Raw genomic sequence first — 27,071 nt, 5'->3', positions numbered from 1 at the left:
CTAAACTAAACCGTCTCACCTGCCCCTGGCTTTCCCCTCCACATGTCTTTCTTTACAGTGTTGGAGTCTGGCTCATTGCAGGATGTTAGAGAAGTTTTTCTTTGGGTTTGGTGAGCCTATCCACCAGTTCAGACCACTTTGTGCATTGCCTTGATTCTGGTGGATAATCCAGTAGGTTGTGTCTCCTTGGAAAAGACCACAGAGGGACAGTGGCTTCCCAGAGCCATGCAGAGTTTCAGGCCTCGGTATTTCAGGTCTGTTGAGACTGCTCCATCACATGCTGGGGCTTCAGTAAGCCTCTTGTGGCTGCCTTCCCTTGTGCTTCTTCAAGGGCAACTTTGAGCTTGGGGAGATCTTCCTGGGCCTCCCTTCAGTTCTTCCTCAAGAGGGAAGACCCGAGCAGCCTTGTGCCCTCAGCCTGTTTCCCCTCCACTTCCTCTTCCTGCTTGTTTACCCATGCAAGTGGGACTGTAACACCATGACGATTGTCATGGCAACAGAGCTTGAAAGATACCATGTGATCCTGGAAGAGATGTCCTACTGGGGTCCAGCAAGAACCAGGCTGTCAAGCAAAGCAGAAAGTCCAGGGTGGCAGGGCACAGGGGACCAACAGCCTGAGTCTGCTGTGGAGGGAGGAGGTGCTAGCACTGGGGGATCCTCGGGCTCCCCCAGTTTCTCTTGGGACTTATGTGCTCATCTGCTCATTGGCTACATGGATGGTTCTCCTGCCATGCTGTCCTTGGCACTGGTTCGTGGTGCTGAGGTTGACAATGAGAGAATAGAGTTGGGAGAGGAGAGAGGTGGGCACAGCTCCAGCAGCTTCTGTGTGGTCACCTGTGCCGGCTCATTCAGATGTCAGAGCAGAGAGAGTTCCACAGGCAGACACAATCTGGCTGGAGACACTGGCAGTGCATTGCTTACAGAGATGACAGGAACAGATTGTGGCTGTGCTCTGTGCCACCACCCTGACTCTGAGGAAAACCCTGATGGGGGTCATCCCTGCTACTCTGAAGGCTACTAGGGGAGACAGCAACATCAGCAGGAACTACTGAATGACTTGGGATTTCATGAGGGACAGGATGGAACGGGAGGCAGAGCAGCAGGGAAGAAAAGAAACTCAGGGTCCCCAGGTCTGGGCTGAAGCTGACCTTTCCTGAAATCCCTTTGGGTTTGGGCACAACAGTCATGGCCAAGGGGAAGAAGACAATTCTAAGGGCCACAGCTGTGTGGACGCAGACACAAGGGGATTTCAGGAGGCAGCACTGACTGCTCATGCTCTGTGCCATCTCTGTACCTGGGACACTCATTCTCCCCACCAGGGATGGCCTCAGGTCCTGCGCTTCTGATAAACTCCATCAGCCAGGTCTCATCCCCGCAACTTCTGAAGCCAGAAGCCAGGCTGGCCAGACCTGTGCTGCAAATGGAGACACCACCACACTGAGCCCTGAGCCTCAGTTTCCCTATTTGTCAAATGGGGACAACCAACAGAATCCCCCATCACTGCACTGACAGGAGGTGACTCACACAGGAGGCAGCCTGCTGGAATTGGCATACAGAGTGTTCACTCCCTTAGGTTGGTTCAGGTACTTGGCAGAGGTCATCTGCCGACATAACTCACACTGACTTGAGTCTGCAGGACTGGGCCCACAGGGGGAAGGCAGTAACTTCTAGGTTTTGCCCTAGTTTGTACCATCAAGTACTAGGTACCATGTACTAAGATAAAGTAATCAGTCGATGGGGCCTTCTCACAGCGCCAAGTCCTTGGCATGAAGGGAGAATGGATGGCCTACCTGGGAGGAGACTGGAGAATCTCCTGTCAGGAGGCGGCAGTGTACACGGTTTCATGGCACAGGGGAGGAGGGTGAAGGAGGGGAGGATGGGGCCTGGGTTGGGGCTGGCATTGCTGGAAGGCAGGAGACAGATGCTAAGTGGTTGACGCTGCTTCCAGGAAGTCTTCAGGGCTGGACCTAGGGACGCTGACCCTCCTGCACCTCCCCGGGTGGCGCTAATACACCTGGAAGTGTGCGGAGGTGGCCCCATCCTTCCAGCAGCGCAGGGTGTCCACGGCGACCGAGCGGCAGAGTGGGCAGGTGCGCTCACGATCCAGCCACAGGCAGAGGCACTCCTCACAGAACACGTGCTGTGGGGACAGCACTCGGCATGACCAAGAGCTCTTTACTGAGTGTCCACCTCGGTCCTAGAAGCTGGAGGTGCTGTTGCAAACCAAAGAAATCATCCCTGCCCTCCAGGCAGGGCACAACCCTCGCCAGGGATCTCTAGGCTACAAGAGGCCAGGGTAAGCACTAAAGTGAGAAGGCAGAGAAATGACATGAGGTGCGTGTGCGAGGGCTCAGGATCTGAACGAGGTGGCTGGAGACACTGTTGTCTGGGTAAATCTTGAAGGAGGGTGCCGAGGGAGCCCTGATGATATCTGGGAGGGATCCTGGCAGAGGGGACAGTTTCTGCTAAGGCCCTGAGGTCTGCAGGTCCCCTGCTGTGCTAGAGAAAGAGCAAGGAGAGCTGGCTGAATGTTGATGGGGTGAGGAGATGGGGAGGCAGCTGCAGGCAGGGCAGGGCCTCATGGGATGTTGTAGGAACTTTGGTTGCTATCCTAAGGGGAATGTGGAACTCCAGGAGGGGCGCTGAGCAGGGGATTCATGAGACTGAAGATAGAAAGTCCCTTTGCATGCTGGGTTGACAAGAGAACAGAGTCAAAAGAAAGCAGAGAAACAAACAAGATCAACAGGCTCCCTCATCCTCTGGCTAGGCCCCAGGGACAAGTGACTTAACACCTCCATGCTTCAGCCTTTTAGTATGTAAAACGAGATAGCACCCTCCCTCTCCTCTCCTCTGCACCCCCATAGGAAGATAGTGTAAAAACACTGGAAGGCCTGGCATCTGGCTTGATGCTTCAAGGCACCTGTTAAGACGCCCATATTCTGCACTGGAGCGCATGGGTCCAAGTCCTGGTTCCACTCCTGATTCTAGCTTCTTGCTAACACACATCATAGCAGGGAGTAGGTAATAGCACAGATACTTGGGTCCCTGTCACCCATAGCAGAGACTTGGATTAGGGTTCCTGGCTCTCTGCTTAGGCCTGACCCAGCTCCAGACGTTACAGGCACCTTTAGACGGAACCAGTAGATGGAAGCTAAGAATCTCTTTGGTTCTTAAACTCACAATCTATTATCAGGGGACTGGCATTGTGGTAGAGTGGGTAAAGCCGCCACCTGTGATGAACCATCCCATAGGGGCACTGGTTCAAGTCCTGGTGGTTATACTTCCAATCCAGTTCCCTGCCAATGTGCCTGGGAAAGCAGCAGAACATGACCCAACAGCTTGGACCCCCTGCTATCCATGTGAAAGATCTACAGGAAGCTCACAGCCAGCTGTGCCCACTGTGGCCACGTAGGGAGTGAGTCTGCAGATGGAAGATTTTTCTCTTTTGCTTTCCTCTGTGTTATTCTGCCTTTCAAGTAAATAAATAAACACATCTTTATAAACAAACAAACAAAAATCAGCCCTGGGAAGACCTGAATCCTGCCAAGAGCCACACGATGGGTCCTGCAGGTGAGCATGGCCGTGGTCAATACCCTATTACGTCCTGTGGACGGGGTCCTGCTGCAGGGGATGTGGGCTTGCCTTCCTGACCCGCAGATGTGGTGAGGTCGTAATTGTTTTTCACTTGAAGTCCGTAGGTGGTGAGGTGATTCACTGTGCACCACTGTCAAATGATACCGGAACTGCCCAAATCCACATCAGGCGCTCTTGCCCGCTACACTCAACTGTGTGATGTTCACACACGGTGGGTGGCAGGACCGGGGTTTAAAGCACTTATTTCTGGAAAGTGATATCACTGAAAATATGACACAGAATATAATGACACACACCTCCCTAACTACAGGTCTCTTCATTGCACACCAGCCCAGCCACGTCCACAGTTAAACACTAATGCTGAATCCTGTATGACAAGCTTTGGTGTTCAAAACTCATACAAAGCTACACACAGCATTTTACATGACTGACTCAACAAAACCACAAGCTGTTCAGGGCAAGCACTTTCACTCCTGGGTGACAGATGACACGCCGCTCAGGATTGTCATGTTGGTGCTTGGGGTCCTGTTGCTGCTGAGCAAGTGAACAGAGGAGGGGTCAGAAGCAGGTGTTCAGAGCTCCTGGTGTTTCAGCTCAGCTGAGCACTTGTTCTGAGGAGGTGTGGTATACAGGCTCAACTCGACACAGCACAACCCAAGGCCGGGAGTTTCCGGGACAAGGACTCTGTTCTTAATGAAACTTCTGGGAGACCTCAGAGCAAGAGGCCAAGCCTCATGGAAAGGGCTTGGCCAATGGTGTTCAAGGCTCAGGCTTTAACTCTTGATACAGCTTCCAGGAGCAGTGAGACTCAGGCTCCTGGAAACAGGGGCTGGCGCTTCCCTGCAAGGTGTCTGGAAGCTGGAGACACACAATGCACACTGTGAGGAATGGGAATCTATTGGAGCTGATGTCTCCCAGTTCAATTTCACACAACGTGTGGAATTCTGAACTCACTGTCATCAAGGCTGTGAGGGCAGTCTGTTTTCTAAACATCTGCTTGTTCTTCCTTGTGGCAAGGAATCCTTCAAATAAACGGGGTTTCTCATGCTGCTCAAAATGCCCTTTACTTGGTCACCTACAGTCTGGTGGGGCCACACCAAAAATACTGGCAGAGTGACAATCTGGGTGAGTGCCCGTGCAGAGTGCTAACCTCTGTACACACTCTGACCTGCTTGCTGAGCATCGGCCTGAATCTGTCTCCAAGCCCTGGTTTCTGGTGGGGTGGGGGGATGGGAGTGACACCCAGTCGCGGGTTGGTGATCTTCCCTTCCTTTCATCCATCCATCTACTTCATTCACTCATCAATCCCCATCAATGCATCCATTCATCTATCCACCTACCACCTATTTACCAACCCATACGTCCATCTATTTGTCCACCCACATGGTCATCCTCTTCTTATACCACAAAAGTACTTACCCCTGCATATCTTCACCCACTCCTCAACCTGGTCACCATCCCATCCATCCTTATATCCAATCATCCATCCTACCCATTCAGTCACCTACCCATCCAATCATCATCCAATTGATTCACCCACCCACCCACCCCTTAATCATCATCTACTGAGCCAGAACTGAGGTTTCTGTTACTAAGCAAGACAGGCATGGTTTCTGGTCTCAAGTTCCTTATAGTTTGGCTGAGGGGAAATAGACCCGGTACAACCAGTTACAAACTACCATTGCTAAGTGTGGCCAAAAGTATTTTTAAGAAGGCAAAGCACAAGGAACTATAGCCAGGAGCACAGCTAGTCTGGGGAGGCAGAATCAGCTGAGCCATTCATTTATTCATCCCCTGAGGGAGGTCGGAACCAGCAGGGCCCTTTCACCTGTGCTGAGTCATCCCCAGCCTTGCAGGCCCAGCAGCAGGGCTAGGCTAGCATGGATGCTCAGCCTGGTGATGGCTGTCTTTAACCACCACTGAGCTGAGACAATGGCATCTGGTTGTCTGGCTGGAGCCCTCCTAAGGATGTCTAACCCAGCTGAGGGAAGGCACCGTGGAACCAAATGAGAAAAAGGCCCACAGACTGTGGCTGAGAGAGACTGCCAGAGAAGAAAGACTTCTACCTTGACGTCATGTGCAAACAAGCCCTGCTCTTGAGAAGGAGACACAGATGGCTCGGGAGGATCTGAAAAGATGCTCAACCAGGCTCATAATTAGGGAAATGCAAATTGCAAGTACACGGAGACAACATTTGTTACCTGTCAGATGGGCACAGCTCAAAGAGGAGCTGGAGAACACCCGAGTGCTGCTGAGGAGGGAGCGGGAGGCCTGTCACACCCGGAGCTGGGAGTGCATGCGGGTGCCTTCTCTGAGGAGGGTAATTTCACAATAGCTGTCAAAACTGCGCACCCTCCGACCCTGTGATTCTATGCTAGAAATTTATCCTACCAAGAGCCTGTGAATGTGTGAAATGGAATGTGCGCCCATAAGGACTAATATTTATTGAACTCTGACCATGTGCCAGGTGTCGTTCTAAATGCTACACTTGAAATAACTCATTTAATCAACACAATGGGCCCAGGCAGGTGCAATTGATCGGCCCATTTCAGATCGCTTCCGACAGTCATATTTGTCATAACAAAAGATTAGAAGCTACTAATGGTCTATCAATAAGAGAACGATTAAACAAACACTGGTCTATCTATGCAATCGCATGTTCTACAGCTATCATATACAGAAGCAGCAATTCTGAAGACAGAATTTCAAGTTAAAAAGGCAAGGTGTAGGAAGCAGCTTGGGTACAATATGCAACAACTTATGTTGTTTTAAAAAAAGAGGGGTCTGTGTGTGTATACACATGTACATATATGAATATGTAAATATATGTAAATTGTATAAAAACATGTCTTGAAAGACACCAATGGATCTGGTAATGGTGGCTGCCTGTATGAGTAGATTATTAGGGTATTGTAGGAGGCTGGTCCCCATTCTTCCTTTTCTGTCTTTCAATGCATTTTAAAAATATTTTACTCTGAAATCACTTGAGACTTTACAGAAAAGTTGTAAAGATAGAATGAAAAAGCTCTACACACCCCTCACCCACTTTGCCTCCTTGAATGTCATCAACTTACATTCCCATGGCACCTTCATCAAAGCCAGAAGACCCACCTTGACATGTTCCCATAATTACACTGAAGACTGGATGTGGGGTTTAGCAAACAGCTGTTCTACTAAACACCTTCTTTCCCTTCCAGAATCCAACTCTGGCTCCACAATGCATTTACTCATCCTGTTTCCTGAGGTTGTTTCTTGAGTCTCAATTTATACAAATAAGTGATCAAGTTGAATGGAAAAAGAGTTAGGGGAGGGCATTTGGCCTGGGAGTGGTGAAGACATCGGCATCCTGCAGGCAAAGTGGTTGAGTTGGAGCCCCAGCTCTGCTCTCGATTCCTGCTAATGTACACTCCGGGTAGGTGCAGATGGTGACCTAAGTATTTGGGTCCCTGCCACCTCTATGGGAGATCTGGAATTCATTCCTGGCTCTGGCTTCAGCCTGGCACAGCCCTGGCTGCTGCACGCATTTGAGAAGTGAATCAGAAAATGTGTTTGCTGTCTGTCTCTGTTCCCCACCTCAACTAAAACAATCCCCCTCCAGTATCTTTAATCAGCAATAACAATTTTTGTCAATGCCGAAGGAGGACGCCCACCTTCTTCCTTTCCCCCTTCTGGAAGTTGGTGAGGGGAGCCATCTGCCTTTCTCTTCCTCCATGTCTCCAGGCTTTGGTCTTCTCCACACAGCCTCCTGCCTCCCTACCCTTGGACTTACGGGTCTCTATCCCCTGGGATGCTGCATGAATCTCTCTTCCACAGCGCTGAGCACTGCCTGCCTTGGCTCACAGTCATTAAAGTGTCTGGCTCTCTGGGGACACCAGGAACTCTCAGAGCAGGGAACAGGCCTTGTGCCCTCACTTCCCTGGAGTCTGATGGGATGCTTTTGCCTTTTGCCCAACACACATCTGGTGACCTGACACCCAGCCCCTGGGATTGGGGGTGGGGAGCAGGGATGTGCAGAAGGAGTTCAAACATGATGGACAACGCTTCCTATTGTGAACTGATGACCCACCTCTAACAACAAAAACAAATGGTAGTAACAATGACGCTGATCATATAAAGCTAGCAACTTCTATGGCTGAGTAATTCAAACTCGGCTTTTTCCCACATATGGCCCTATTCCGTGGTTGCAATAGCTCTAGGATAGCAGGTGTTGCTCTCATGTCCATTTTACAGAGGAGGAAAAACCAAGTCTCAGTGGGATGGAGTGACCCACTAAGGGTCCAGAATGTCTCTGAGATTCACACTTGGGATACTCTGATGGGACACTACTTTGACCAAGGAAATGGGTGATCAGAGAGGGTAAGTAACCTGAGCAAAGCCACTCAGCTAGTAAGAGGCACAGCTGAGATCTGGGTCTGGCTGACTCCAGTCTTGACCCACACAAGCACGCAGCATTTTGGTCATGCAGCAGACCGCAGCTCGTCTCCAGGGTCCTGGCCCTGCTGTCCTGAGCTTCAGCTCCACTCACCTGGCACAGGAGTATCAGAGGGTCTCGGAACTCAGCCTGGCAGATGGCACAGATGTCCCCGGCTTCTGTGCACTGCTGCCCTGTGGCTCGCACCCCATAATTCTGTTTGAGGCAAGGGAGAGGCAAACACAGTTATAGACCGTGTGACAGTGAGATTCTGGGGAGCACCATGAGATCTGCAGGCCAGGGAGGAGCTGTCGCTGCTTCCACTTCCTGGTTCCTGCGACCTCAGCGGGGTCACCCACTCACCTGAGAGGTGCAGAGTAGCTTCAGGGCTTTCCTCACTCCGCCCACGCGGCCACAGATGTCGAAGGACTGTGAGGAAAGCAGGACCACTGTTGAAAGCATCCGGGGGTTGTTCAGGGTCCCCCACCTCCCAGAGCCTCCCCACACCCACTGTCTGACTCGGACCATTTTCAGGACATTTCTTCTTGTTTGAATTCTTCATTCTCACTAGTTTCACTGCCTGATGCCAACAGTCTCCCCAGCTCCCTAGGTCAAGATAGCTGAGAAATGGCACACACACTGCCTTTCCCAACTCCTGAGGCTGGGGCAGGCACTGCTAATCAATCACAGAAGTATGCCACCGAGTCCAGCGCGATTCTGAGAATCTTTCTCCATTCCATAGTTAGCCACTGCCAGTTGATCAGAAATAGCAAACAGGGTAAGTTCCAATGACAAACACTGCATGGTTACACGTGCCGGGGAGAGGAAAACAGAATATATGCCTTCCCCAGGAGTAACTAGTGTCAGAAATAGAGAAGGAAGAGGAAGGTGCAGTTTTGAATTTTCCATCTAAGTGTGGGGGAGAGGACTTTAACCCACTGGTTCACTCCACAAATGCCACAATGATGGGGCTGGGTGAAGGACAAAGCCAGCAGCTGGGGAGTCAGTCCAGCTCTCTTCATGAGCCATCACTGTGCCTCCCAACATCTCCATGAACAGGAAGCGGGCATGAATGTCAGGAGCCAGAAACGGGTATTGAACCCAACAGCAGATGTGGGTGTCTTAACTACTAAGTCAAATGGCTGCCTTTGGACTTAAGGGCGGGGGAGGAACCATGATCTAAAGCAACGATAAAAAGAAAAGCACTGGCAAATTCAGTGGCAATGTGGTTACCAGATCCCAGCCCTGTAGGCAACCGGCCTGTGCCTGACGCTGTGTGGCTCAGTGATCACAGGCAAGGGACTTTACGTCCCCAGGCTGCAGATTCCTCACCTCTGGGGCGGGGGTAATTATGGAGTCTGTGTTGAATGGCTGCTGTCAAGAGGAGGAGAATGCAAAAGGAGAATAAAATGATGAGCTGCTTCAGCGAGATGCCAGGTGGGCGGAGCCCTAAGTGCTGAGTGAGTGGTGATCCGCCTAGAAGATGCCCATGGCTTTTACTAGAGAACCTTGGTGCAATCCCAGGCTTTGGCTCCTAATTCCAGGTGCCTGAAATGCAGCAGGTGACAGATAGCCCAAGTACTTGGGTCTCCCTGCCAGCCACGTGGGAGACCCAGACAGAGGTCCAGCTTCCAGCTTCAGCCCCAACCTAGCCCCACTGGTTGTGGCCATTTGGGCAGTGAAACAGTGGGTCTGAATTCTTTCCCTGCCTGTTTATTTTTCTGCTTCTTACAAAAAATTTTTAGGGCCCAGTGCAGTAGCCTAGTGGCTAAAGTCTTTGCCTTGCAGGCTCCTGGATCCCATTTGGGTTCCAGTTCGTGTCACAGAGGCCTGCTTCCCATCCAGCTCCCTGCTTGTGGACATGGGAATGCAGTGGAGGACAGCCCAAAGCCTTGGGACCCTGCACCAGCGTGGGAGACCTGGAAGAAGCTCTTGGCTCCTGGCTTCAGATCAGCTAAGCTCCAGCCGCACAGCCGCTTGGGGAGTGAATCAATGGATGGAAGATCTTCGTCTCTGTTTCTCTTCCTCTCTATATATCTGACTTTCCAATAAAACTAAATCAATCTTTAAAACTATTTAAAATATATTACAATATGGATGACCTACAAAGGCATTACACTAAGTTAAAGAAGCCCTATGCCAACAGGCAGACATTGTCAGACTGTTAAGATGAAGCCGTTAGAAAGTGGACCAGTGGCTGCCATGAGCTGGGGAGGGGGTGGGGTGGAACAGTGGGGAACAGTACTTGAGGGACACAGGTCTTCTTTTTGGGGTGATGAATGTTATCTTAAGCAAAGGTGTTGGCTGCATGCCTCTAAGTGTCCTGGCAGTATACGCTTTGAAAGAAGAGTGGGTTTGTTGAGTGCCATGTAGATTTCACATCAATCACATGATGACTGGGTTTCCGGGAGCCGGGGGTGAGTGGGCCCTCCCCCAGCACCTCACCTTGCAGAGACTGTAGAGAATGATCAAGACTCCTCCCAGGAAGTAGCTGTTGGAGGCATCATCCCCCATGATGTACTTGTACCACAGCTGGATGGGGACCAGCGAGCGGAAGAGCTGGCTCAGTTCCTCGATGATCAGGTAGAACTTGCCCTGCAAGCACACAGGGGGCAGCCATTACCATCCCAGAGGGCAGGACCAAGTGGCCACATGTTCTAGTCCTCGCACAGACCACGTGTTCATCGGTTTCAGGGAGCACGCACAGTAAATGGGGACAGGACTAGGCAGAACAGCATGCTATCCAGAGGTGGACGAAGGAATGTGGCTCTGGGTGCTTCCCGAACATCCAGCACACAGCAGGTGCTCACTTAACTCTGAAGTTAGAGTCTACCCTCATTACTTGCATGAGCTTCCTAGATGGGAAAGAGCTGGAACACCTCCCTCCACAAGCAGGCACGGGTATGCCAGAAATTAAAGTGCAGGCCACGAGTGCCGCCACAGCACCAGGGTAAAGGCAGCAATTAGCTTTGAGAGGGAGCATGAGCCATCGGGGAAAACTGGGCATTTCCCAGTGAAACTTTCACTCGCTAATTAAGTCGTGTTATAATTCCAGGTTTCGTGAGCATGTTATTTCTGAAGACTACTGAACGGAACATGGAGCTTCTCTGGGGTGTGGGAGAGCCAGGAGAGCGATCAGATTATATGGCAGCAATAGCTGTTGTCAAGGAATTTGCTGGGCAAGCACTGGCTCTTGGCTTGGATTCTGATGGAAGGAGGCGGGCATGGTGGAGTTGGGAAGGTGGAGTCTACTCCCCAGGGCCAGGAACAGGGGCGGGGAAGACAGGGAGTGCGGGAAGCCAAGCAAACAGCGGAGGGCTCCCTCCAGGAGGGGCTGGCAGATGAGGGAGAGCCAGGTGCTGCGAACCAGAAGACAAGGATGGAGAGGAGTGTTTGAGAATGCATTGATATGGGACAGTTGTCTTGGGGAACTGTGGGAAAGGGGGCAGGGGAGATGTCATCAGACACCTGTTAAGCCCAGCTAGGGAGGGAAGGCTTTCTCTCCGCCTCAGGATGAATAACGGGTATTTATACAGCTCTGCTGTTTCTGAATCTCTTTCACACACATGTGCTTGGCTACGGGGGCTTAAAGGCCTGGTGGTGATGGGCATGGGATTTGGCATTCTGAGGTCACATTTGATATCTTACTAGAGTGCTTAATGTAGAAAATAGTTTTTGTTTATTTGTTTGCTTGTTTTAATTTGAAAGGCAAAGTTGGCGAGAGAGAAAATCTTCCATTCACTGGTTCACTGGTTCACTGTCCAAACTTCCCAAATGGCTGCAACGGCTGGGGCTCGGCCAGGCCGAAGCCAGAAGCCAGCAGCCAGGAGCTTCATTCGGGTTGCCCACGTGGGGTAGATGGGCTCAAGCACTTGGGCCATCTTTTGCTACTTTCCCAGGTGCATTCATAGGGAGCTGGGTTGGAAGTAGAACAGCTGGGACTACCAGAGGCCATATGGGATGCTGACACTGCAGGCAGCAGCTTTACCCACTGCTCCACAGTGCTGGCTCCTGATGTGGGCAATAATGTAACCTAAATACTTCTAGAAGATCAGGGGAAAATATGGAGTGGGTGATTGAACCTAGGAGTGAAGATGCTTGGGTCCCAGAACAGAACATCCAGAGTGGACGGACAGTGGATCCTGACCCTGACTCCAGCACCCAGCTAATGTAGACCCTGGGAGATCACGGCTGCACTATAATTGGGTTTCTGCCACCCCTATGGGGAGACCTGGATGGAGTTCAAGCTCCTATGTCTGGTTCCAGCTCTGGCCCAGTCCCAGCCACTGCAGGCATTAGAGAGTGAAGCAGAAGATGAGTGACCTCTGTGTTTTAGCCTTTCCAAAAAAGAAAGAAAGGAAGAAAGGAAGAAAGGAAGGAAGGAAGGAAGGAAGGAAGGAAGGAAGAAAGAAGAGAAAAAGAACTCAAAGAAAACAGTTGAATGTATGATTGATTTTTGGTGCAAAAATTTTGAGTTCTGTAAATAGTTTTTTCATAGTATACATTCTCAATGCAACTTTTTGGAGACCTTCCTATGTACGGATTTCACATCATAGTAGTTTAGCTTAATCCCTCCACGAACATTTGGAAGCACTACTTGCAGATACATACATATACATGTATGATGAGAGACAGAGATGATTTGCACATAAATAATATACACGCAGAGATGTGCTGGTAGATTGAACCTCTTGGGGGAAAATGGTTCTGATTTGCATGTTTGCCAATTTCTGGGGTGTAAATACTCCCACAAGGCCCACTTGAAGCCACCAGTGTCTTAAGGAGTGCTCACAAACTTCCTGGAGATTACTCTCAGCTCTCACAAGGCATAACAACCCAGATCCAGCACAGCAAAACAACTGTGAAAATTAAGTGAGTGCAGAAATGTAAAATACAGGTGCACAGCCTAGGAACAGCTGGTTGCGACTTCTGATAAATGAGGAATATGACTGTTCTGCTGATTTCATGCAGTTCAGGGATAAGCAAAGACAAGTTCAAAGAACTAAGGAACACTGAAATGGAGACTGAAGATATCTGGGGCTCCAAATTTAGGCCTAAAGCAACCCAGCAGCACGGCCCCCTCCCCTCACTGGATCTGCTTCCTCCAGCAGCCAGGTTGGGAGAAATTAGCCAATAGGGAGAGCTGGGGAAGTGGCCACGTGGAGAGGGGATGGCTTCGAGACTAAAGAGAGGAGGAGAAGCAAGGATCTCAGCTCACTGTGCGCCCCGAGAGTTCCAATCCAGGACTCCCACAAGCCACACCAGCCAAGGTAGATGCCCGGGACTCAGACGCCATTGTGGGTGGTCCAGCCCCAACATGTACCATGTGGAAGAGGAACTAGATGTCCTCCTGGAGCCCTGACCAGAAAAAAAAAAAAAAGAAATCCCATTTAAGGCCATGTAGCAGGTACTGTGGATTGAATGTGTCCTCCCCCATCCCATTTCATGCATCGAAGCCCTAATCCCCATGGTCCAGCCCCGTCTTAGTATCCATGGGAGACAGGTTCCAGGACCTCCTCTAGACACCAAAATCCACACACGTGCAATTCCCTGATGTCAAATGGCCTAACACTGCATGGAGCCCACCTGCATCCTCCCATTGTACGTCATATCTTCTCCTCACGCTTTTTAACACATCATACAGGGCAGACAGCAGTTCTGCTGTACTGCCTAGGGAAGAGTGAGTGGGGGAAACTCAGCTTCAGTACAGATTCACTTTCCCAAAAATATTTCTCTTAAAAAAATGATTACTGGGTAATTATTAGTGGTAGCCTAGTAGCTAAAGTGCTCACCTTGCATGTGCCGGGATCTCATATGGGTACCAGTTCTAATCCCAGCTGCTCCACTTCTCATCTAGTTCCCTGTTTGTGGCCTTGGAAAGCAGTGGAGGATGGCCCAAAGCCTTGGGACCCTGCACCTGCACATGGGAGACCCGGAAGAGGCTCCTGGCTCCTGATTGGTTCAGGGCTGGCCGTTGTGGCCACTTGGGGAGTGAACCAACGGACAGCAGATTTTTCTCTCTGTATCTCTTTCTCTCTGTAGATCTGATTTCCAGTAAAAATAAAGCAAATCCTTAAAAAAAATAATAATTACTTATTTGAATGGTAAGTAATGGTAAGTACCTCCACAGACTGGGTTTGCAGGAGACAGAGAGATATCTTTCATCTGCTGGTTCACTCCCCAAATGTTTCCAACAGCCAAGACTGGACCAGGCGGAAGCTGGGAGCCAGGAACTCAATCCTGGTGTCCCACATGGGGACTGAGCCATTGTGCCATCCTCTGCTGCCTCCCAGGTGCACAGCAGGGAGCTGGATGGGATCAAGTTCACGGCCCGCCTACTCCACTTCAGATCCAGCTTCCTGCTAATGACTTGGGGAAAAGCAGCGAAAGATGGCCCAAGTTGTTGGGTCCCTATACCAGCTAGGAGTTTTTCAGAATTAAACGGTCCCAAAGCCAACACCTCTGAGGGGCTGAGCTGATGAGCACAGGGGTTCGGGGGTCTACTTCACAGAGCCTGGGAAAGTGGTGGTGGGGGTGTGATGGCCAAGAGCTGTGGTGGCTAGGAGCAGTGGAAGGAAGAAGTGGGGCAGGCTGAAGGTGGGGAGGAAGGAGAGAGAAATGGGAGGGGACAGAGGGACTTTGGGCAAGCAACATGATGAAGGTCCAGGCCAGAAGGAGCTAGAAGGAATGGTGAAGGGGTAGAGGAAGGGAAGCCGGCCCTGCTCCTCCTGGGGACGGTCCTGACCAGATCTCCTTTCCCAGATCAGAAAGCTCCAACTCAGAGACAGGGAAAGGAGCAGGGCAGGAGAGCAAGCAAGCCTAACTCCACAGGCCGACAACGGGTGAGAGAAGAAACTTGCAGACCGAGAAGGGTGTGGGCCTGCTGAGCACGCAGGGCCTGCATGCTGCCCCAGGCTCACAAATCCCGGGGATGGTTATCATCAACCCCAGCTCACAGGTGAACACGCAGTCCAAAGTCGCTAAACGGGGATGGGGGATGAGGCCAGGATTCAAGTATAGCCCGGTTCCCCAGCTGGTGCTCTGGGCCACTGGCAAGGAACACAAAAAGAGAAATCCCAGGAGAGAAAAAGTGAGATGCAGCGAAGGAGAAAGAAAAACAGCTTGGGGGCGAGGAATGAGGCCAGGCAACTGGAGAGGGATGATGTTTTCAGAATCACAGGGGGCCCTTGGTGGGCCACGGGAAGGCGAACATTGCACGTTTGTGATGTCCCTGGGTCCCACGTGGCTGCTGAGCTCTGGAGAGGTGGCTGATCAGGAATGAGATGTCAAGTAGAAAATGCACAGGGAACTTCAAAGCCTTGGAAAAAACCACAACAAAGAGGCAGCACTATAGCTCCCAACCTTCGCCTGTCAATCATGCTGTTCACAAACTCAGTGTCACCTGCCAGGGCCCTGCAGAGGCCTGGATCTGGGACGGATACACTTCGATACAGGATCAAAGAGAAACAGCAGAGCAACGCAGGATGCAGAGAGCAAAGCACGGTAGGCGGAGGGGGGCGGGGCTCGGGGAGCGTGCGTCGCCTGGCAACGGGTGTTGCGGTGATGTCACCAGCCGCTGGCAGCCACGACTCTCCTTCTGGGTGGAGCGGGTGGGTTGGGCAACCTCCCCCTCCTCCTCCCCGGGGCCGGGATGAGATCACTGCGGCAGGCGGCAGGCTGTCCCCGCGCTCCCAACAAATCGACTCCTTTGCGAGCACCGAGCACCGACATCTCATGATCTCATGGCCCCACGGGACGGCGCTGGCAGATGAGGTCAGAGCCCGTGTCCCGGGCTGCCTCGCTCGGCTCTGCACACCTCGGCTTTGCGAACCGCGGGATGGGGGCCCCTCTTTGAGAGACTCTCAGCCTCCCCGCACAAAGGAGCAAAGCTGCCTCTACCATTCTTGTCCCTGCCCACAACGGGACTCTCCTGCACCTGCACCATTCCCAGCTGATGAGCCAACCTGCAACAAACCGGGAACCGGGGAACAGGCACTTGAAGTGCACCAAGGGTTACGCTCTGTGGCTCTGGGTTAAGGCGTGGCCGCCACAGGGAAGCTGAGAGGCAGTTATTAGCAGTCCCACATTGTAGGAGAGAAAATGCGATTTCTTTGAACTACATTCACGTAGCAATGGGGTACAGATTTTGGCTCAATGTCATGATGACCCAAAGGCCTTTCTATTTAAGCCTTCCATGGATTCTTGAACTTTCTTCCTGGTGTTTGTCACAATTTGAAGTTTGGTGTTTTTAATGGCGATCTCCCCATGGCAGCGGGGTCCCTGTCTGTCAGGGCTGGCCTGCTTCCTTCACCCTCATATTCCCTTACCACACAGCACCTGTCTTTCAGTAGGTGCTCAGAACATATATTTTTTGGAATGAATGTGAAGAGCCAGTGGCTCTGGCTAGTGGATAGTGCTAATGAGGTCCAAGTCCTTTGGCACGGGTATCTAGCTCACAGTCATGACCCTCTGGTGCTTGCCCAAAGCCTCTCTATTTGCGAACTTCCTGCAGCACTGACAAGTCAGATGTTCTGACTTCTTAACCTACAGTGTCCTGGCATCATAGAGAGGGGAGGCAAGAAGCAGCAGCCTGTGGGAAGTCAGGTAAGGAAGGGAGGTTATAGATGCTTACACCTACCTACACTGGGCTTTCTAATCAGAGATCAGCCAGAAAGCAGACGTGAATACCACAAGAACAGGGCCAGTGCAGGGGCTTAATATGCTAATCCTCTGCCTGCAGTGCTGGCATCCCATATGGGTGCCGGTTCAAGTCCCAGCTGCTCCACTTCCCGATCCAGCTCCCTGCCTATGGCCTGGGAACGCAGTGCAGGATGGCTCAAGTCCCTGGTCCCCTGCCACTCACCAGGGAGACCCAGAAAAAGCTCCTGGCTTAGGATCTGCTCTACTCTGGGTATTGGGGCCATTTGGGGAGTGAACCAGCAGACAGATCTCTGTCTGTCTCTCCCCCTCTCTGTAATTCTTGATTTCCATGTTAAATAAGTAAATCTTTGAAAGAGCTTACGAGCTTACAAGGAAAACGAGGGGATGAGCGGGATCATGCTGCTCTGGCATTTTGGGGGTAAAGGGAAGAAAGGAGGTGTGCGCAGTAGGGTTCTGAGGCAGCCAGAGCTAATACTTAGGTGTCAGGTTTTGTTTTTATTCCTTACATATGTTATTAAAAAGCCACTAGCAGGGCCCGGCGGTGTGGCCTAGCGGCTAAAGTCCTCACCTTGAAAGCCCCGGGATCCCATATGGGCACCGGTTCTAATCCCGGCAGCTCCACTTCCCATCCAGCTCCCTGCTTGTGGCCTGGGAAAGTAGTTGAGGACGGCCCAATGCATTGGGACCCTGCACCCGCGTGGGAGACCTGGAAGAGGTTCCTGGTCCCGGCTTCGGATCGGCGCAGCACCGGCCGTTGCGGCTCACTTGGGGAGTGAAACACCGGATGGAAGATCTTCCCCTCTGTCTCTCCTCCTCTCTGTATATCTGACTTTGTAATAAAATAAATAAATCTTAAAAAAAAAAAAAAGCCACTAGCTGACAACCTGCTTGTTGTTGTCCCAACTGATGATAAAATCCGCACTAGCCAGGACAACTGGGTACTCCCAATCTGGAGATGAGGCAAACAGAGCCTAGGGTCTCAGAGCTGGAAGTGGCAGAGGAGGTATTTGAATGCAGGTCCATCCGAAGTCAGCACACTGCCACATCTGCCTGCCGACAGCTGGATGCCCCGGAAAGCGGGTGTCACATCCCCCCTCGCATCCCTGACCTCCGACACTGTCTGCTCCTCTGAGGCCAGCATGAGGACTCAGGCAGTGAGTATGGCTGGGGCTGGAATCGGGCCCTGCTGCTGTGGCCCCATGGGTGGCTGACAACCCAGCTGAGGTTTCTCCTGGGTGCCAGGCTAGGTAGAGAATTTTGTTTATGGACAGCAGCCGCCAGGCATCCAGTTATATGGGTCCTGGCCCCAGGCACAGGAGTAGCTGGGTAACTGCAGCAGGAACCTGCTCCCTGGCACCCAGGAGAAACTTCATTATAAGATGTTGATGATGAAGCCTGAACTGGCCTGGGCTCCGGTGAGCTGTGGACAAGGGGAGGTGGGTGGACATGCTTTCCTGTCCCCAGGTCAGCTGTGATGAGCACGGATGCTCTGGACTGAACTGCCCAGACCCGGGTACCTCCACAAGCACCACAGACTGGGTTTGCAGGGGAACATGCCAAGGAGAGGAGGCAGGAGACAGATGGACAGAAGTGCTTCATTCCCTAGTGGCTGAGAGACCAGGGCTTCCCAGCACACGGGCGCCAGCCCAGCTGTGGATCTGTTCTTTTCCTCTGAAGGTGACCTGGCCCACGTCACATGATTCTCATCAGCCCCAGCTCCCTCTTCTTTAAGGCAAGGAGACACTCTCCCCTGGATCTGCTGGAATGGGCAACCCTGCTGCCATCTTGACTTTAGCCCCGTGACATTGACATTGGACTTCTGCCCCCCCCCCCCCCGAACTGTAAGATAATAAAACCATGTCGTTTTCAAAGCTGCAAAAGGGTAATGAGTTACGGTAGCCAAACGCAACTTCTACAGGGAAGAAACAATTACTGTTGTCACCAGAACACCCACAAGATGGGCTGGCTGAAGCATTCAGGGTGGGCTGGCACCCATGGTACAATGGAAGGCCAGAAAGCACACTCTGGGAGTGTAGTCCGGGCCACCACTGAGGCTGCATCTCCTGTCACCAGCATGTGTGACACCAGTGTAGACTGGAATTCAAGGCTTCTGTTTTAAAAATGAAGAATTTCAAGACAGCCACATAATACATCTTTGCAACACTCCCACCTGCTACTCCAAGCATCTACTTTGTGCCATACACCATGCTGGGGATAAAACGACATATATAAGAGACCTGACCTCTGTTCTCACCTGCAGGAAAACCCAGCGATGTTGATCACAACATTGTGTGATACATTCCAAACAGAAGCAGCCTAGGGGCCACAGAAACACACAGGTGAGTCACCCAACCCCACCTGGGGCCAGGTGAGTGCTGGGCTTCTCAGTGGAAGTGACAGAGACACCAGGAGGATAGGGTGATTAGGGCTCAGCCACATGGGACTGAAGGGGCACCAGCAGAGGGACCAGCCATGCGAAGGCCTGGAGGTATGAGAAGAGCATGATGTGGGGGGTGCCAGGTGGTGGCTGAGTGAGGCTGCAAACATCTGGCAAGTGATGGAGGCGGCGAGAGGGGCCAGGCAGGTGACCAAAAGGACAGCCCTGTGAATACCACTGAGAGGCTGCAGGATTGGGGACAGGGTACATAAGCACACAGGTTTCCTCCTCTTCACATGCAATAGCCACAGACACAGAAGCCTGGCTGCAGGGACTCAGTCCCCTGCTCCCTCCTAGCATGGGGATGGATTGAGGGTACAGTCAGGACACATCCTAGCAGTCAAGACCGAACAGACACAGAAAACTGTGCGCCAAGCCTTCTCAACCCATGGCCTCCTTTGCTCCTCATGGAGCCCTTCTAAGGAGGGAGAGAAGAAACTGAGCAACTGTAAGCAGAAATCAGATTACAGGTGGTCAACCTGGACACTCCAGGCCACCACTCTCAGCTCTGGAAATCTCTGAAATCAGGAACACTTCTGCGCTCCAAGCATTTTGGGTAAGATCTTCAGGCTGTGCTGTCTGTCCCAGGGACGGAGGCAGCCACAGAACTGTCTGAGGACGCATGGCTAACGGCAAAGCCAGGCTGCCCCCAGACCAAGCCCAGGGCCAGCTCGGATAGATTATTAGCAAGGAAACATTTCCTCATCCTCCTGCTTCTATCTGTTGTTCACCCTGTTTCAGCCCTGAGAGTTAAACACCACGATTTCCTTTTTTCACAGATGAGAAAACCAGCAGGGGAGAGGGGCAAGGACTGACCAGAGGCCTGATGCAAATAACCCAGTCAGGAATCAAACTCACATCCACTGACTCCAGAGCCCTAGCTCTTTCCCAGCTACTCTGGAACCTTCTGGACAGACTCACACTGTGGAGGAAAATGACCCACAGAACAGCAGCCCTGGATCAACGGAGACCCTCCAGCCCTGGGGGCAGGGGATGAGGCGGGGGGGGGGGGTGAACCTCAAGGCCACGTCCCCAACCTGCAGCATTCCAGGGAGGGGTCGCTGACCTGTCCAGACAGCGTGGTTTGTTATGGTACGACAGGGTGTGTCTGACAGCCAAGTGCATGTCCTGAGGTACAAACACATCCCAGCCACTCCCACTCCCTCATCCCTTCACATCACAACAGGACCCAGTGCACAGCATGAGCAAGGCGGGCATCAGCTTTGCTCTTCGGAGCTGCCAATCCACCAGGATGAGATATCTGAGAAAGTTCTGGAAAAAAAATGCAGGCGCCAAAACAGTCACCCACTTTTATGCCATGGCTCTGGCTGACCCTTTCCTGGGCAGACCCTGTAGGCTTCGCATTGCCTGGCTGACTCCTACCCAGGCCTTGAAACTCAGTCATGTGGTTCCCTCCTTCTCTAGGAAGACTTTGCTGGGGTTTGGAGAGCCCTTCCGAATTCCTAGAGGGCCTGGAGTTACTGGTTCCTTGAGCTCCTCCAGCTCATGAGCTTCGAACTCAGAGGTTCGGGGGTGGGCAGCTCCTGTACCCAGTGTGGTGCCTGGCACGCAGCTGATGTCCAGTGACACAGAATGGGACAGATCAGGTGACCTGGCAGCAGTCACTCTGGTTCCTTTGGTCTCCTTTGCGCTCGGCCCTTCTCTAACTTCCCTATGTGCATAAGTCACTCAGGGTTTGGTTAAAATGCAGATTCCAAGGCAGCAGACCTGGGGTGCAGGCCTCAACTCGGCTCCCAGGCATTGGATGGCAGCTGAACATCCTCAGGTGGTGTGCCCAGCTACTTGGTTCCTCCTGGTGCCTGCCTGGGATGCCCAGTGGTGGGCAGGGGATGGTGGGCCTTGGGATGGGGATGACAGAAGCTGGGGCAGAGCCAGGCCCCACTCTTTAGCAGTGACCACGCACGAACTGGTGAAAGGTATCATCTTTCAACCTGGAAATCGATTTCCCAAGGCCCCCAGCGGCCGGGGCGTGGGGGCAGGAGGAGGGTAGGAGAGGGCGGGAGCATTAAACTAGCAGCTGTGTTCCTAATTTCCCCAGGAGGAGGCCTGGCCGCCCCTCCTCCCTGTTGAGTGTTTGCCATTAAAAACAAACAGCATCATTTGGTTCAATATAAAATGAATTAAAGGAAATTAAACCACAGGGGCCATGTGGTGAGCCTTGTCCTCCGTTGTCTGTGGCCGTTTTTCATCTTCCCCAGTGTGGTACGACAGCTTGGGGGGTGTGGAGCGGGCAGGACTCAGCGGCTAAATAAATAAATAAATAAATAAATAAAGCAAACGGTGTTACCCTCCCACCCTCCACTCGAGTGGTGGCCACCGGGGTGTGGGGAAGTTCCAGGTGCTCACTGGGGCTTGGGCCCCACGGTTTCCTTGGTGGCAGAAGGTAGACTTTGAGAGTCTCCCAGGGAACAGAGGGGAAACACACCACAACAAAACAACAACAACATGACCCTGCAGGCCCAGGGGACAGCCAGGGACCTGAAGAGGGCACAGGGGAACAAAGGTATGTGGCGCCTGGGGCTGCTGGGACGGTCCCTCAGCTGTGCACAGCGCAGTGACCGCAGAGGTGGGCAGAGGAGGGACAGAGGCAGGAGCCTGCAGAGGCAGGCATTTAGGCCAGTGGTTAAGGTGCCAGGTGAGATGCCTGTGGCCACTGCTCTTGTGGCATTCTAGCTCTTGCTCCTGACTCCAGCTTGCTGCTAATAATGCACAGCCTGGGAGGCAGTAGTGACTGGCTCAAGTACCAGGGTTTCTGCTGTCCGGGCGAGAGACCAGGATGAAGCTCCTGGCTTATGGTGGGCACTTTAGGGGTGAAACAGCAAATGGACACGCTCTCTCTGCCTCTGCAACAACTTTTTAAAAAGGAGAGAGAATGTGTGCACCGGACACATTCTGTGGCAGGGCATGAAAATTCTGGCAAGGCATGTGGCCTCTCTGTGCCTCAGTTGGCTCATCTGCAAATTGGGGATAATCAGAGTCCTAAAGAGGGTGATGGTGAGAATGGTCTAAATGAATGCAGGGGAAGCCCTTATAAGAGCAGCAGGCATGGAGCTGGCCATGTGGCATAATAGGAAAGCTGTTGCCTGTGATGCGAACATCACATATGGGCGCTGGTTCGAGTCCCAGCTTCTACACTTTCAATCAGCTCCCTGCTAATGCCCCTGGAAAAGCAGCAGAAGATGACTCAAGTGCTGGCCCTGCACCCACATGGGAGATGTGGATGAATTTTCTGGTTCCTAGTTTTGACCTGTCTCAGCCCTCATCATTGCAGCCATCTGGGGAGTCAGCCAGTGGATGGAAGATCCAACTGTCTTTCCCTCTCTTTCTGTAACTCTGCCTTTCAAATAAATAAAAAATAAATCTTGAAGGGAGAAAAAAGCACACCAGGCACATTATCTGTGTATTATTACTACATTGCACTATTCTGTAACATTTATTTTTCTATTACTATTGCTATTTTTAAAAGCTTTATTTTAGTTTAGTTTTTATTGGAAAGTCAGATATATAGAGAGGAGGAGAGACAGAGAGGAAGATCTTCTGTCCGATGATTCACCCCCAAGCGGCCGCCATGGCCAGAACTAAGCTAATATAAAACCAGGAGCCAGGAGTCTCTTCCTGGTCTCCCATGCAGGTGCAGGGTTCCAAAGCTTTGGGCCATCTTTGACTGCTTTCACAGACCACAAGCAGGCAGCTGGATGGGAAGCAGGCGTGGGGGGGGGGGGGGGCAGGATTAGAACTGGCGCCCATAAGGGATCCCAGAATATACAAGGCAAGGACTATAGGTTACTGTGCCTGACCCTAAAGCTTCTGTGTGTGTGTATGTGTATGTGTAAGGTAATTACAGGAGAGAGAGAGCAAGACACACAGATCTCCCATTTGTTGGCTCACTCCCCAAATGACCCCAATGACCAGAACTAGGCATCTGAGGACAGGAGCCAGGAGCTTCTTCCATGTCTCCCATGTGGGTGCAAGAGCCCAAGCACCTGGGTCATCCTCCACTGTTCTCCCAGGTACATTGACAGAGAGCTGGACTGGCAGTAAAGCAGCCAGGGTGCCCAGATGAGATACTGGTACCACTGGCAGTGGTCTCAACTCCCTCACTGTACTGCCAGCCCCACATTTTCTACTACTATTGCTATTATTTCTATTATGAGTCGGTTGGCACCTGCAGGACATGACCTCCCAATCACAGCGCTGCTGCAGCCTGACTGTGCGACCCAGGGAAAGTGAATACCCCTCACTGGGCTTTAGGTCCCTCCTCTACAAACAAGGCTCTATCATCCTGGCACCGAGACAGCAAGAACCTCCCATCTCCCTGCTCCCCTTCCTCTTTCAAAATGAGAGTCTGTATTTCTGCTTAGCCACCATGCAGTCTGCCATGCAGGTAGGGTGGCTGTGTGGTCACCACCACAGAGGAACACTGAAGAACGGAGAAGTCACAGCACGTGGCACCTCGGGGCACAAGGGATGATGTTTCCTGATCAAAGGCATTTACTTCAGGAGTGTGAGGATTGCAAGGAAATCCAATAACACGGCCCTGCATCACAACAGACAGAAAGGAGGAAACACAAATGCTCCTTGGGCAAACTCAACACCCATCTCTGATTTTAAAATGTTCTGAAAGTTGGACTCGACTTTTCTTGCTATGATCAAACATTGGCCTTGGCCGCAGAGCTGGCATCTGGGTCACTGGGGGCCTGGGGTGGTTGGTAGCCCATGTTTGACATCACAAATGAGGCTGCAGTGCTGGTTCCGCGCCCACATCCTGACTCAGGTGTGGCTGGATGGAGGTTCCTCAGCACCCAGTCTAGCAGTCCAGCTTCCAGGTGGCTGTCACAGACACTCGTCACCGTGATGTCTGTCAGAGCAAGGACAGGACAGAGAAACCACAGAGCACTGTGATGCTGCACTCACGGTGAGTAAACCTGAGGACGGGAGCTGCAGTTGTGCACGCCAGGGGTTCTCAGATGTCACCCGGAGGGGCCCAGAGCCAGTGACTCTGGGGCAGGATCTGAGAACTGGCATGTTTAAAAACGTTTTTTCAAAAATTTATTTGAAAGAGAAAGTGAACAAGAGAGAAAAAAAAATGATTCACCTGCTGGTTCACACCTCAATGCCCACACCAGCCAGAGCCAGGCAAAAGCCAGAAGTCTAGAATTCAACTCAGGCCTCGCACATGGGTTGGCAGAACCCTGCCTCCCAGGGTATGCCTTAGCAAGAAGATGGACTTGGCAGCAGAGCTCAAACTCGAACCCAGGTCCTCTGTTACAGGGTAGGGGTGCCCCAAGCAGATTCCTAACTGTTATACTGAATGTTCACCCCAGGGTCTGCACTTCAGACAAGCTGGCCAGGTGAGATGCAAGCCGCTGGACGTGGGATTACAACGGGACTGGCACGATGCACCAGGTGACTTCAGAAAGCTCATGAAAAATGGAAGTCCCAGACCCTCGTGGTTCTCAGGATGGTTCCTGGACCAGCCACATGAGCACCCCCTGCAAGGTTATTAAAGAATCAGCACCTCAGATGCTTCCAGGAAAGTGTTTTAATCAGATTCTCTGGGGGTTGCGGCCCAGGAATCAGCATTTGAATGATCTGTATATCCACAGTGAGAGAAACTCTAACAGATGATGGTTTCACTCGTGGAAGAAGCGTGGATCCCTAATACACCACATGGAGCAGTGCACATGAGCTGTCCCGCACTGGACTGTGACAGCTAACAGGAAACTGTGGCTGGCCTATGCCAGTGATCTGCTCTAGTTCACACTGTTCTCATTTCTGGAGGTTCCAAGGCTGAGACCAAGATGTCAGCCACATTGCTGCCTCCTGAGGCCTCCCTCCTTGGCTTGCATGTCGCCTGCAGCTTCAGCTGGTCTCCCCTCTGTGTCTAACTTTCCCTTTCATGTCAGAATTGTGGTCATACTGGATTAGAGTCCACCCACTGATTTCATGTGTTTTTACTTTGGGGATTTTTTAAAAATTAACTAATTTTATTTGAAAAGCAGAGTTACTGAGAGAGACAGAGATCTTGCACCTGCTGGTTCACTCTCCCAAATGATTGCAGCAGTTGGAGCTGGGCAAATCTGAAGCTAGGAACCAGAAGCTTCTTCTAGGTCTCTCATGTGGGTGGGTACAGGGGCCTAAACACTTGCTTTCCCAGGCATATAGGCATGGAGCAGAATTGGAAGTAGAGCAGCCAGGACATGAACCAGCGCCCATTTAGGATGCCAGCACCACTGCAGGTAGAGGCTTTACCTGCTATGCCTAGGTGCAGGCCATTACTAACCTCATCTTAACTTTACCTCTTCATAAGTCTAAGTCTAAATACAGCCTCACCCTAAGGTACTATAGGTAGGAAACTCAACAAAGAAGTTTCTGGAGACATAATTCAGCTCATAATGTTAGGGGAGCTGACCCGGGCCCTAGAGCAGCGCTTTATCCCAGAGTTCCTGCCCTCAGCCCTACTACCATTGGTGCCAGATGGTTCTCACTTGCAGGGTGTGAACAGCTTGTCTGGCTCTGTCCTTGACTACAACTAAAAATGCTCCCAGAACTGTCCTATGTGTCTCTTCTGGCTGCAACAGGTGTGGCTGGCTCTCCACGAAGCTTCTCATTTCCTTGGGGTGGCCTTCCATCTCTGCACCCAGGAAGGAGTGCTATGAGAACCACAGTGTAAACCTGGGAAACACAGGGCTGCCCAGGTGTAGACAAATGTCTGCTGGGGCAGGAAGAGGGGGAGTGGGAGAGTGGGAGATATCTGACCTCCAAGAGGGGAAAGGACACAACCAATGGAAAGCCTCCCAAGTGCTGGATTTAGGACCTAGAAAAAGTAGGGATTTAATGGCACAACATGTCCCATGAATCACCTCAGTTCTTATGTCTGGCAGACATTGTCTTCATTATGCCCATGCCTCAGAGTAAAACCAATAGGTCTGGAAGCTCAGGGAATCTGACCTTGGCAGAGCCTCTTGTCAGAAGGTTTGGCTAGGCAAGCTGAACTAGAATCCAAACACTTAGATAAGGAATGTTCAAGCTGTGTTTTAAGAGTGGGAGACATTTTTGGGGAATAGGGGATTTGGCTTCTTAGCTAAGTTTGGATGAGGTTAAAAGAAAGACAGGGGCAAGGGGCTTACTCAGGAGGCCTGTATCCCATATCAGAATGCCTGACTCTACTTGTAATTCATCCTTCCTGCTAATGCACACACTGGGAGGTAGCAGGAGTGATGGGCCAAGTAGTTAGCTTTCTGTTACCCACGTGGTGGGGACCTGGATTCAGTCCTTGGCTCTCAGCTTCAACCTGGCCCAGCCCCGGCCACTGGGAGCATTCGGTGTATGACCCAGCAGATGGATGATCTCACTGTCTCTGTATCTCTTCTTCTCAAATAAACACACAAAACAATGTTCATTTGCAGAATCCAAGAGAGTAGGTGAATGGTAGGTCAGGTGTCCAACTTGCATATTTTGGGACCTGGCACTGCCCCTGCAAGTACACAGGCCTGGACACATGTGCGAGCTGTGAGAGGCAGCAGTGGCAGCTGGGAGGAGGCAAGCATGGTTTTCAGCCTCCGAAAGATAATACAGATCAGGCTCTTGGTTCAGCCTATGACATCTATACTGTGCTCTCTGTGGGTCAGGAGAGAGACCCAAGGGACCTCGTGCCTGAAAGTTCCAAGTTCTAGTGATGGAGACAGAAAACAAAGACAAAACAGGCCAATCATTTCAGATCCTAACATGCTAAGGAGGATAAAAAAACAAATGGAGAAAACCACTTTCAGTTTGCTGTGGTCAGGGAAGACTTCCCAGGGAAGGTGACACTAGAGTCTGGAACTGATCACTAAGGAGACAGCCCCGGGACCTCAGGCGAAGGGTACAAGTGCTGGCAGCCTGAGAGAGAAGATGATGGGTATACTAGGGGTGCCATGAAGTCAGTCAGAAGTGTGACTGGTCCAC

General features: G+C 51.7%; 1 protein-coding gene across 1 annotated transcript in view; it reads right to left on the bottom strand.

Moving 5' to 3' along the window:
• Positions 1 to 1,435: 1,435 nt before the first annotated feature.
• The window catches only part of RNFT2 (ring finger protein, transmembrane 2), a 44,919-nt gene continuing 19,283 nt past the window's right edge, over positions 1,436 to 27,071 (bottom strand). The window contains exons 8-11 of the mRNA XM_004597773.2: positions 10,451 to 10,600; positions 8,369 to 8,434; positions 8,120 to 8,221; positions 1,436 to 2,140 (exon numbers count right to left, since the gene is read on the bottom strand). Of these exons, the coding sequence (XP_004597830.2) occupies positions 2,006 to 2,140; positions 8,120 to 8,221; positions 8,369 to 8,434; positions 10,451 to 10,600 (453 nt within the window). The 3' untranslated portion in view covers positions 1,436 to 2,005. The remainder of the gene's footprint in view (positions 2,141 to 8,119; positions 8,222 to 8,368; positions 8,435 to 10,450; positions 10,601 to 27,071) is intronic.

Source organism: Ochotona princeps, chromosome 29 (genome assembly GCF_030435755.1).
Source record: "Ochotona princeps isolate mOchPri1 chromosome 29, mOchPri1.hap1, whole genome shotgun sequence".
NCBI classification, from domain to species: Eukaryota; Metazoa; Chordata; class Mammalia; order Lagomorpha; family Ochotonidae; genus Ochotona; species Ochotona princeps.
Note: the sequence above shows the minus strand (reverse complement) of the source record. Positions and strands in the feature narration are given on the sequence as shown.